The sequence below is a fragment of the Fulmarus glacialis genome, unplaced genomic scaffold (genome assembly GCF_000690835.1).
Source record: "Fulmarus glacialis isolate BGI_N327 unplaced genomic scaffold, ASM69083v1 scaffold44707, whole genome shotgun sequence".
In the NCBI taxonomy this organism is placed as follows: Eukaryota; Metazoa; Chordata; class Aves; order Procellariiformes; family Procellariidae; genus Fulmarus; species Fulmarus glacialis.
Window position 1 is genome coordinate 1 of NW_009224660.1, and position 12,877 is coordinate 12,877.

The 12,877-nt window shown below is 46.1% G+C and overlaps 1 protein-coding gene across 1 annotated transcript; it reads right to left on the minus strand.

The window, feature by feature from the left end:
• Window positions 1-3,196: 3,196 nt before the first annotated feature.
• EIF3L (eukaryotic translation initiation factor 3, subunit L) lies at window positions 3,197-12,815 on the minus strand (the record flags this gene model as incomplete). The annotated part of the gene is made up of 11 exons (XM_009582204.1): window positions 3,197-3,454; window positions 4,211-4,291; window positions 5,297-5,794; window positions 6,812-6,982; window positions 7,754-7,908; window positions 8,172-8,343; window positions 9,346-9,419; window positions 10,116-10,185; window positions 11,541-11,602; window positions 11,885-11,964; window positions 12,577-12,815. Coding segments are annotated over 11 exons (1,641 nt in total), but the record flags the coding sequence as incomplete, so codon positions are not given.
• Between the last annotated feature and the right edge of the window lie 62 nt (window positions 12,816-12,877).

Here is a 12,877-nt window from a genome sequence, read left to right on the forward strand (position 1 = left end):
GGCAGCACGCCAGGGAGACGCACCCGTGGCTCTCCCCAGCTCAGGGAAGGCTGAATTCTCAGAAAAAAGCCCTGAACGAAAGTCGCAGCCTTTTTTTCCCCGCTCAGTCCGTGAAGGAGGGGGAGGACTGCAAGCAGGAACTGAAAACAGTTGGGACTGAACTCAAGCTTAACTTCAGCTAAAGGAAAAACAAAAACCCAGGCAACCTCATTTCTGGATCCTCTTCAGGCTTCGACGTAGGCTGCTCTAAGCAGAAGCAGTTCTCGGCAGTCCTAGGGGCATAAGCTGCAGCAGCAGAGGACATGGAAACATCAGTGGAGTACGTGTGGGACATAGGTGGCTCTGGGGGTGGGCACGGGGCCAGGGAGGGCTTTGAAGATAAGGACATTTGGAGTTGCAGGCGGTACTTCACAGGAAGCCCTGGAAGAAGTGGAGGAAGAGTGCGATACAATCTCAGGAACCCATGACATCGAGGAGATGGCTTGTCATGAGAGCTGGCTTGCATGCTTAGTGTGATGGTCTGACGACGACAGAGGCAGGGAGAAGCACACTATTAAACGTTGTTTTATTTTGCTAAACACTTTTTTCATTTCCAATTAGGCAAAGGGGGACAATAGCTACCTCTGTGGAAGGCTGATCCATGACACAGATGTTGAGCTTACTACTGCCAGTCCCAAATCAGGAGTCCCCTCTCTCAATTTTTTTTTTTTTAATGGGCTCTATATCTTTCTCCAGTCACATCTCATGCTTTGCACCCTCATTCCTCTATTCCACTGTTTCATTCTATTGTTCCATAGCCCCAGAGCTGTAACAATTGAAAAATAAATTCTCTCTGAATGGCTTGCACAGCCTCCCCCCTCAGTGGCCGAGATAAGCTGTGGTGTAAACCACTGGAAAAGCTAACACTAGAGAAAAAGGAAATGAAGTATTGTCTTGGTTTTGTAACGACCAAGCTGGCTGCTCAGGATCACCCAGACCTGCCTGACAGCGTCTTCCTGATGTATCCTGAGGGAGAGCAGGATCAGGGATGTTTTCTCGACTGTCTTTTCCAGGGTCCATAATCACACTCACTCCCTTCACGACTGCAGGTCAGAGACAGAGACACAGAGTAGATAACCCTGTGCTGTGGTTCCCTCTGATAAAACCATTTTGACCAGAACCGCCTGATAAAACCATTTTGACCAGAACCGCCTGAGAACACTTCCACTAACCAAACCCTGCTGCGGCAGGCAAGGCTCGAGCTCTAACAAACCTACCCCACCTCCCTGCAGAGAGCCTTTCAAGCAGCAGCGGGGCTCTGCTGATGCTGCTCAACGCCCTGCATTCCTCTAGCTTCAAGCAGTGCCAGGCACCGCAGCTCGCTGAGCCCATCTTTCCGCCCCGCGAGAGAGCTGCAAGCTCTTTCTGGCTTCGTTCCACCAAGTGCCAGTCCCGCTCAGTTAACCTTCAGCGGTGCCTCAGACAAGGCGTGGAGCCAGGCAGACCGGCGGATGGTCTCTGTGCATCCTCTGGAAGCTGCTCTGGCAGACACAAACACAAGCAGCAGCATATTCACATACCCAAGAACAGCCTGTAAACATTGGAGGGTTTAAGATGAGACATACATGCATTTAAAGTCTGTAATTCCAACATGCCAATCAGATTAAAAACAGACCAAATCCCAGTAACACGTTGGACTCCTTTGCTATGCTATGAACTAGAACTAATCATGGAGATACTGCCCTGCCAGAGGTTCTCCTGTTATACATCGCATCTATCTTAGCACATGTTCTGTGAAACATTTAGGCTTTGGATGGCAAGAAAGTAGGAGAGTTGCTGTTGACAGCTATGCTCACTGTGCTGCTGTTGGTAAATATACACAAGCAAAAGTGCCAGCCCTAAAAAGGACCAGATTCTCCTGGTACGAACCCATTTTCTGTGCACTGCTGCAATGCAATCTTAGTCCTTAAATTTCTTAATTATATGGCTGCCTCAAACCCTTCAGAACTGGAGGGGGTAAGTTCTTAGCATGCATAACACTAACGGCAGCAGCTAGAAGGCCAACAGGAGTTGCCCATTTAATCTCACTCTGTGCTGCCTGTACCCTGCCTGCCCAAGTTACACGTCTTTGGGATGGGAAACAGAGTTTACTTTTGAGCAGTATCTAGGACACTAGAAACTTGACCCCCATTCAAACACAGCGTGTAATCCAACAAAGGCTAATTATTCCTGACTTCTAAACAGAATCGCATACGAAGCCAAGCCGGACTGCCAGGACCCCTCTCTCAGTGGAAAGGAATGAGAGGGAGGGGTACAAAGAGGCAGATGGTATATACGAAGCACGCTTTGTGTAGCTGTCCTGTGACACATGCAGGTTTTTCTCTTGCACCTGTTTCTACCACTCAAACACCAAACTATTTAAAGACAGTCTGCAAAAGGAGACAGGAGAGAGGGTGTGGAGGGTAGATGAGATGGGATTCATTCTTTGCATTCTCTTCCCCAGTATTTACAGTTCCTTGATTCTCCTTTATAGGACTAGTTTTCAACCGTTTTTTTTCTCTTTTAAGGCACTACAAGTTTGCCTTGGAGAATGCAAAGTGGCTGGAGAACTGGGAAAATTAGCATTTAACAGGTTTTAATAAATTAAACGCCTTCAGGGAGTTTTCTGGAGAAACTGAACTCCATTACATTAAGGGCCAGGACTTGGGCATCACTTGTGCTGAAATAAAACACAACCTCCAGCAAGGACATCTCATCAGATGACCAAAGTTAATATTGGTTAAATGTTTACAAAAATCCTCCCCCTTCCATTAAAAACATGTCAATCCATTTTGGAGCATTTCTACTTCATAGCAACTGAAAAAAAAAAAAAAAAGAGGGGTGGGAAGGCAAAAATGCAACCTTCTAGGAAAGCAACTACAACACAGGTTTATTCAATGTGTGGGGCAAGAGCTAAAAGGAATAATATTAGCTTGCACCTCTTTCCATATCATGTGGAAACACTGTGGAACAGCTTATTTTCTCCCTGTTAATCAGTTCCACAGCTTTCCCTGTTTACTGTGTGCAGTGCCTTTACAGAGCACGGAAAGAGAACTGCTCCCCACTGTTACCTGCAACAGCATGGACCAAAGGGAGCACAAACCAACAGCAGCTGCCCATGTCTCCAGATGCGATTATATTCTTCCACTGAGGAAAAATAAATGAGTACATCAGATACTGAATGCTCACCAGGAAAATTCCACTAATTTATTAGATGTCTTGTCCTTCGTAGGATAGTTTGAGCCAAACGAGTCTGCTTATTTAAGTACAAAAAACCTTCAGAGTCACAGGAGATTCCAGAAATGCCAGAACCCTGAGCTCTCCTCTCTTGCCACAAAGAGAATAATCTCTCCCACCCACTTCTCTGCTCAGGCCGATCACTGCATCCACAGGAGTTTTAGGGTCTTTGACCCATCTTCTTCAGGGTTCGATTCAGCTGGAATTAGAGAAAGCAAAGATCAGAAAAATACACAGTGATTGTCATACACTACTGTTCCCCTCAGCAGCCTTTATCCAATGCTTCTACTCGTTCCTCTCCAACTCACTGACAAAAAGAGCTCTCGTGCAAGTGCAAGCAGTGCGCGAAGTAGAAGGGGAACTAGTAAAACTCCCTCCTCCTCTCCAAGACAGCAGAGGAAGATGTGGGGAGAAGAGAGGGTGCAAACTTCTAGCAGTGGTATCGCAGCCCTGTATTGCTCAAGTCCCCACATCTCAGGATTTTGCTGCCCGAGTTTCCAGTGTGCAGCCTCTGTCAGGAGAGTGGAGCAGTGACAGAATGTCACCTCCTGGCAGAGCACAACGCTGAAGTAATTTTTGCTCCAGAAATCTTCGAGGCCACTTTCTAGAGCCATAGTTATGAGGGTAGAGATATGATTTTGGTTGTGTTACTGATAGGAACACCACAATTGTCTAGGGACAATGGAGTCAGCACCCTTACACAGTAAAACCCTCCTCCTTTTCCACTGTGGCTCAACTGAATGAACGCTTCTCACACAAAAACATACCATTCCTCAAAGGCTGGCAGCTGCTGCTTAAACCACCTGCCTTTGCCCAGTGCCCCACAGAGCTGGGCTCGCCCCAGAAAGGCATCACACAGCTGTCTCACCAAGCGTGCCTCCTCCAAGCCCTGCACAGCCCAATGCTTACCCCACTTTTCCTACAGAGGTACAAAGCTCTCCCACCCAGGCCTCACCTCCTCGAACTTGTGGATCTGGCGGATGAAGAAGTCCCCATAGCGTCGAGCAACCTTTGTGTCCGCGATGTGGATCATGTCCTGGGGAAGGAAGAGCATGAGGTCAGGAAAAGGACTGCGCTAGCAGGGAGATGGCAAGCACTGCCAAGTGGGAGAAGCAACCAAAGGGGCTTCACTCCAGCCGTGTTCAGCATCACACATACCTGACCTGTGCTAGTCTCACAGCAACCATTCAGTTCTCTGTGGGCTGCCTTCCAAAAAAATCACATTGTATTCACTTCCCACATTCTTGCACTCTCTGCCTATTTTCGGCTCTCTCTGCAGCAATTTGGCAGTCCCAACACCGATTCATGCTCTGCTTCCCTCCACCAGCAGCTAAGAGTTGTAGTATCTACCAGGAGAGCTAGGCTGCAATGCAGGTCAGTCAGACACAAGTCAGTTTGGTTCTGGTAAATAGGGAAGACAAAGCATGAGACCTTGCAGGAAGAGATCTGCTCTAAGGACCAAGAGCAAGGGGCTCTCCTTCCCAGCAAGAAACCAAATGCTATCTTCTTCAAAAAATGAAGTCCTAAATTATTCCTTCCAGCACTTCCTACTGCCTGAAGCTCCAAGAACAGGATGGTGAAAGGACCATACCTGTGTTTAGACTCCTCCTAGAGCAGACAAGGCTAAGTGCTGCTCCAGTGAAAAATTGACCTGTAACATGACTAAGCAAGATCCCTGCTTTGTCACGCAAAGGAGAGATGTGGGGGAGACCTACAAAACTGACAATCCCACCTGACACACTGACAGCATTATCTGTCACCCAACTGTCACCTCCCAAGAACACAAACAGAAAGACAAACAGTTCCCTCTGTCCTGGGGAAGACATTGAGGACCTTTGATTTCTGGGTGCAATGACTGTCAAAGCTGCCTGCGATATCCCATCACTGTTCATCCACTGACATTTCTATTAAGCAGGGCTCCAGCCAAGCCCTTCACATGGCAAAGAAGGAAGGGATGTTTCCCACTGATTGGAACAAAACTGCCACTTCCAGAATTTCCTGGGTGAAGGAATTTCCTAGCCAGCAAGGGGCAGATACCAACCTTGTCAATATAGAAGTCGACCTCAGAGGCAGACTGGAACTCCCCGTCCAGGGCAGATATGCCACTGGTCCATACCAGGTTCTTCATCTTGTGCTTGAAGACCAGCAGCTGGATACGAAACTCCTGCTCCGTGAGGTCTAAGAAGCCAGCCAGCTTTGCCACGGGCATGGTGGTGTAGAGCTTGAGGAAACTACGGATGGTGGAGAGCTGGGCCTGCTGCTGAACCTCATCAGAAAAGACCTTAAGTTGCTGCAGGAAGGGCTCCTTGTGGTAGTTGGGGTGCACGTTGTCATAATTGGGCACCACAGGGGAGAGGAACTTGGGGCAAGCGTAACTGAAGAGCTCCTCGTAGACTTGTGCGTCACCCTTCTGCATGCGCAGCATCTTATCCCCGTATTTCTCTCGCAGCTGCAGGTGGATGCTTTCATCTATGCGCATGGGGTACATGGTGAGGGCGATGGCCAGGAGTGCGTGCATCTGCTCGTTCTGCTTGTTAATCTGAGACAGAGAGGAGAACCTGTTAGCTTGTCAATGTGCTCAGGCTTCATGGTGCTGGAGGGAGCTGGGAGCTGCGTTTTTCAGAGACAGACCCTTTACCCAGAGCACTGATGGTCCTAATGCTCAAGGGGGACAGCACAAAGAAGCAGTGCCTCTGGGCAAAGCAGCTAGATGAATGCCGCATCAAGGCTCTCATCAGTGAAAAAGAGGGCTGGACAAGGGGAAAATACAGAGTGAATGTATCCAGAGCCATACAGGACCTGCATGGCCAGAAGCAGGTTTGACTGCTTTGGCGCAAAAAAGAGCAGAGGAGAAGGGAAGGCAAACAGTTTAACAACCATCTCCCAGCAAGGTACAGTTATCAGGGAGTCCAGTGAAGAAAAGACTGAGAAGAAAGATTTATCTGAGTGTGGGATGAAATGGACAGCTGTGTGGCTGAAATAGACTTACCAAATTTTTGAAGTGTCATGGAATTAAGAACAGCAGGATTTGGCTCTACACAAAGAGTTAGAAATGAATCATAAGGATGAAAAGGAGACAGCAGCAGCAGGGGGCAAAATAGGCACCAGAGACAGCTTAGGTGGAAAGAGAAAGGAGCTTTGTTTCAGCCATGCTGAATTAAAACAGACTGTGAATGATTATGTGATTATGGAAATATATCCGACAATGGTAGTAACCTGAAATGCAGGACTGGACTAGGAGCACGACTGAGTTTGAAGAAGCATCGACAAGAATATCATTAGTAGCTGATACTCATTAACAACACTGCCTGGAGGGAAAGTGCAGATGGAGCCGGGGCAACTGTATGGTGAAAAACCAAAGGAACTAGTAACACAGCTAAGAGAAAATATTGCCACACACGGCAAAGGAGTTCAAAGGATCCCCAGTCACCACCACCAGCATGCCCAGGAAAATAAGGCTAGACTATTAGATGTAGTTATCAGGTGACAGAGGAGGGGCAGAAAAGAAGACAGCAGCTTTTTCTTTTGGGAAGTCTAGACTTGTTCTACCTCTTACCATCTCATACTTGTAGGTCGTCCTCTGAAACATGCTCTTGGTCCTCTGGATGTAGAGGAGGATGTTGGCAAAGACACGGATGGCATCCTGGTAACGCCGCATCATAAGGTATGCGAAGCCCACGTAGTAATAGGTGGTCACCTGGCACTCAGGCACCCGGGAGTACATGCTCTGAGAAGGAATGATCAACATGCTATGTTAGAGGGGAGACAACTACCTTTGATCCAAACAGCTCGTTACCTCTGCTTTCACTCCCATCCCAAATATAGGAAGGAGAGGGTTAATTCAGGATACCTCACCCCCCACCCATCCTCCCTGCAGCAGCTTCTTCACTGTTTATTAGATCACCCCATTTCCTATGTTTTCCAGTTTCAGCTTCCTGCAAGCAGAGGACTCTTGCACTGTGCCTAATATTGCTTTGCTCAGTTCCCTTTCCCCCTATTTCACTCCACATCCTGTGCCAGGCAGCACATACATAGATCTGTGCCAAGCCCATGTTGCAGCTGGACATTTGTTAGCCACTGTTACCGCAAAAGGCACCCAATTCTAGGGCAAAAACATGCAAGGTGGGAGTGGGCACAGTGAGAATGAGTCAAAAATAAAAGAATGAGCCATTGACCAAGGTGGTAATGATGCGTTCAGCTAGCTACCATTGCGCTACCGATTACAGTTCAAATAATATTCCCTGTAACAACACTGCCTTGCACAACACAGCAAACCTCCTAAAAAACTAGGCATTTGTGCTGCAACAGCATCAGGCATTATCATATGGCTTGATTTAGTATCAAAGCTCCAGCTGTGTTCAACCACAAACTCCTGACAACTACAACAGCTACAAACAGCTCCTCAGCTGGAAGATTCACTATAGCAATCTTTCACCAGCATGTTTGAACAGAGGCATTTGGAAAACTGCAGTGGAGGGTTTAAAACATGTTGTATTACCTTCTTGTTGAGCTCGATGTTCTCCAGAACCTTGATCGCTTGGTAGTAATCCCCCAGCAGAGAGTGCAGACGCAGCAGCCCAACCAGGCTGAAATAGCCCAGCATCTTGTAGAGGGAGTGGCGACCATATTCACCAGCCACGCTTTCAGGGTCACCTAGGAAAAAAAGGAACCATGATGCTTTCCTCCAAGGAAGCAAGCTCCCCTTTCAACACCTCTATGTTTACAAGCAAAGGGAGCAAGACCTCAAGTGTAATCACCGGCACTTCTCAAATAAGGCCAACAGATCCTGTTCTCAGTCAATCTATCCACTGATTAAGGGTTTGATCCAGCTCCCAAACAAAGCTAACCAAGCTCGGTCAAATCAAAGCAAGGCAGCACAGTCACCAGTCTTGCTTGGCATCACCCAGCTAGCTCACCTCCACTTGTATAGACCTCCAGCTGTCGGTTGATGTTGGATTTGTCCACCAGAGAGTGCAGCACATTAAGGACGCTGTGGACGTTCCAAATCTTGGGGTTGGAACGAAGGAAATCAATTTCCTCTTCAGACTTCTTGGCTGTCTTGCAGCGGTACTGGCTGAAAGACTGGAACTACAGGAAAAAGCAGAGATTCAATGATGAGAAGCTAGTTTGGAGATGTTCAGCTAAGTGCACTAAGCTTACAAGTTGGCCACGCAAATGCATTACAATAAGCTACAAGTTGCATGAAAAAAAGTTTCATTTGAGATCACCTGGCAATCAAAATGGCAAATTGTACCACCTTTAAAGCACCTAGGGAAAAAATGATACAGTGCAGAGGGAAAAGGCCAGAAGACAGAACGAAACAGAGAAGGATCTCTTAGACAATTAGGACAGGCAACTAAACACAAATTTGCTGTCTGAACAGGTAGCAAAGAGAATGACCAAATCATAAGATGTGTCTGCATACACACACATCTTTTTCTATATATGCACACGTCCTTTCTCATCCTCAAGCTTGACAAGACTGCACTTGAGGAATTCCAGGCAGCTCTATAATAAAAGGTTACAGAGAAAGGAATCTACAGAGAAAAACCAATAGCATTTGAGATCTGTATTGCTGCACTCAGAACAATAAGTGGAAAAATATTTCCTAACGTCAAGATCTTAGACCATCGATCATTTCAAATCAGGCCAGGAATCTCTCAGTGCAAGCATAAAGGCCCTACTGACTAAGAAATACAAAACTAAAGTAAAACCATGCAACACAATAAAACTAGTTTGAACAAGCATCTTCATAACGTCTCTGTGATTATAGCAGACTTCAGTCAGGCTGCTTTGCACAAATCAGGCAGAAATGAAGGTGAGTTAAAAAAAAATCCCCTGAGCAGCAACTGGAACAGAAATGTCAACGGAAGTCCAGGACTCCCCAAAGAGCTCCCTGTAACTTAAAAATCTGTACATTTACAACTACTTCATCTACCTTTTGACCCAGGAATAACAGTGTTTACCAAAGTTTTTTGATCTGCAATGGTATCCTAGCTATGAAAATCACAGAGAGGGAGGAGATGGAAAATTTATAGAACTAATAGAGGCAAGGCCACCCCAAAATGTCCCAGTATTGTAGTCATATACCTGGTATATGAATTCATCAATGATATCCCAGAGCCACTGGTTGGGAAGTTCTAGAGGAGCAGGGCCATCAGCGTCTGCAGAAAAACATAAATAATAGATGAGAGGCTTAATACCTTGAGTAAGAACAGTGGCAGAACTGGAGGAATAGACAAATTAAAGAACACAAGAATTTCCCTGAAATGGGAGATGCAGCAGCAGATGAATGAAGCTTACAGTAGGGCGGTGATATGTAGCTTTGGCTACCTCAACTGCCTTCACTTTTAAAGAATACGAGCGTGTATGGGGTTAATCTCTAGAGTGTGACTGCTCAGCAGCAGTGATTCTCAGAAGCTGTGCACAAACTGTAGGGGTTTATCCTAACCGATCTATTCTCCGCAAGAAGTCTGGCAGGGAGTCACAAACACTAAAATTTGTTCCAAGGGGAGTCAATAACACTAAGCAGTTGTGGAACACTGCAAGTTTTCTCTAGCTTACAGCTTCATTTTGCTTTTTAATAAAGATAGGTGAAGCAGTTCTCAGCAAGACAGAAAGCTAAATAAGTTTTATTCTTTACAATATTTCAGAAAGCACTGGAAACTATTCACGCTTTTTCTGGTTTTAAATGCATGGACGTAAAGTGCTCTTCATTCACAAACTCAAACATATGGAAAGCTCGTAGACTACTTCTCCCTATATGATTTATAAACAAACATGTTAGAGTTGTTCTGACCCTTTCTCCAGCTCTGACCCCTCCAAAATTCACAAACCAGAAATGAATTGCAGCAACTCACTGAGGATGTAGTTGAAGAGATTGCAGTAGTTGTAGTAAGATTCAAATCTCTGCTCCAGCGTGGGCCCCCCCTGCAATGAGAAGTCAGCACAGTCTGCTCAGTTTCAAGCACGGCAGGAGTGAGTTTATGGGCAACAGCGTATGAAGGACAGTCAATAGTCACAGCAGAGGAGGGTCTATTTCAGAAATGTTAGAGCCAATATTCAACCAGGACACCCACCAGCACCACCCGGAAAACCTGAAATTGTATCATTATTGTCCCACAGAATAGGGCTGACTTTTTATGTACAGGTAGCTTCCCCCAGGACGACCGAGTACTCAAACCTTCCGTGAATAGAACGCATTGACCTTCCTTGTCCTCCTCTCTGCTGTCCAGACTTAAGAGCTTCCTATTACCTTCAACAGTTTTCCTTCCTTCTCCCCTCAAGAGAGGCCTTAATAAACCAGCAATTCTGCCTCTGGGCAGTATTTCTAAACGCTTTGAAAGACCAGTAAACACAGTAGGGAATCACTCTCTTCCTAGAATCATCTTCCTTGTTTCACCTGGAGACACGCGAGGGCAGTCTGAGAACCCCTAACAGCACAGCTTGAGAAACAAGTCTCCCTTGTTGAAGCCTGACTTGGGTTAATACAGCAGCCTTTTTAAAGTGCGCATTTCTCCACCTTCTGGTCCACACCAAAACTGCAGTTATTACTCATTTACCTTGTAAGTCACGCCTCTGTTCAGCTTCTTTCCTTAAAGAACCCAGAACTACTGTGATTTTCTCACTGACTTCAAATTAACTTAAGGAAGAAAAGTGGGATTTGTTTTGTTTACAGAGCATTATTCCTTCCATTTCCTTCTCCTGTATCCTTTATGGTACCCATGTTTCCCTCTCTGCAAGGCACTCTGACCCCATGTGGTTTTTTAATCACAAATAATGCACCTTCCTCTTGTGACACCCCCTCTCACCCACTTGCTAATCTGAAGAACAAAGAGCCACAAAGAAACACACAAAACCAACTGATCTATAGGTCTTGCAATTACAGCACTATCAAAAAGAAAATTCAATTAACCCCCAACACCTCCTTCTTCCCTAACTCACTAACCACTACATTTGATGTCAGGTCTTCTGATTCATACAAGCTGCCAGGGAAACCTGCACACTAATTGCAACCAAGCTTGAGGAGACAGCTAACAAGCTTCAGAAAGACAGTCAAGTCTTTCCTGCTTTTCAGCAATCACCAAATCCTTTCTGAACTAACAAAAGGCAAGAATTTTAAGCTTCCCTAAAAGCAACTTGACTTTTATCTCATAAACCCATCCAATCCTGTCTTGCAAAAATTATGGAACCACTGATACTGTGGTGGCAGCAAGATTTGGCAAGTTTTATGGCATGGAGAAGCCAGCATGCAACCAACAGGAAGACACAGGACAAACACTCACGCTGACTTTGGCGTAGATGTGCCTGTAATACAGCTCCTTGTATAGGATGAGGAAAACAGCATCTGGAAAAGATGACAGACCTGGACATTAGCAAGCCACAACGCCTAGGCAACTGGATCTCTCAGATACTCCAGTGATGCTCCTCCCACCACAGTAATAAAGGGAGGCACAAAAGGATACTTCTTTCAAGTTTGACTTCTTGCCAGGCATCTGCCGAAGGAGTTGCCAGAGTGAACGAAGACAACTGACTCAGGCGGCAGCAACACTGTACACCTGCTCACTCGTGTATCAAGTGATTTAGTTTTTTCTCTCTCTAACAAGGAAAAAGAAATTAAAAGACTTACCATTTCCAACCTGAGGGGCAATGGCTTCTGCCTCTGGCCATGGGGTATTCTTAAAAAACCTTTCTGTCAGCTTTGTCCAGCTGAAAGACAGACACACATGTGGTATTAGAAACCATGTCTCAGTATGACAGTGCTGGAGTTAGAGATCACAATATAGAGGCCTTGGACTTGGTGAAAGTAGAACCACCATCCCCTTTTAGTAAGTCCTAGCTTTGTTGAAGCAAAGAATGAGAATTGCAAACTAAGTAATTAAAGTCTTTTCAATTTATCCCTGAAGTATGGAACAGTTGTGTATGTTACTTTCACATTCCCTTTATGGCAAGGTGACACAGCTACAAGAAGGAATGGAGGATCTGTAGGGAACAGACACAACAATTACACTGCACAGCTTTCTGCAAACTGCCTAACTAGTACTACTGAGGCCACTTTTTGCTGTCTCCGTACCTGCTAGTCACAGGACTAGTATTTTCTTTCAGACAGGTCACAACTCACCTATACTTACGTTAGCCTCATTGTCTGGAAATATTTGGGGTTTTTTGCCCAGTAATCAAATCAAACCTCATGCTGCGTTTTAGAGAAAGCCCAAGTTTGGAACAACACAGGTAGCAGGCAGCCTTTTCTTTTAAGAGCAGGGTGCAGTTTCATCACAGTTTAAGCAGTGATTCCCCCTTGCAGGAAGGATGGCTTTGTACCTGTTTTCATAGATGTCCTGGATCTCATACACCTTCTGGTCAATAACGTCACTGGAAACACGGCTGGCCTGGAGCTCGTACACCTTCTGGTCAATGAGATCCGACACCGTCTTGTGAAAATACTGAATGAAGTTTTTGATCACTTCGGGGATCACCTGGTAGGTCTGCTGCTCGTACTGGCGCTCGTAGGCCAGGTCTTGCTTCGGGTCTCCTGAGGGGAAAGAGGAGCGGTAAGGCAGCTGCCGCACGGCCCGGCCCGGCCCTACAGACCCAGCCGGGCGCCAGCAGGCCTGGCGCACCC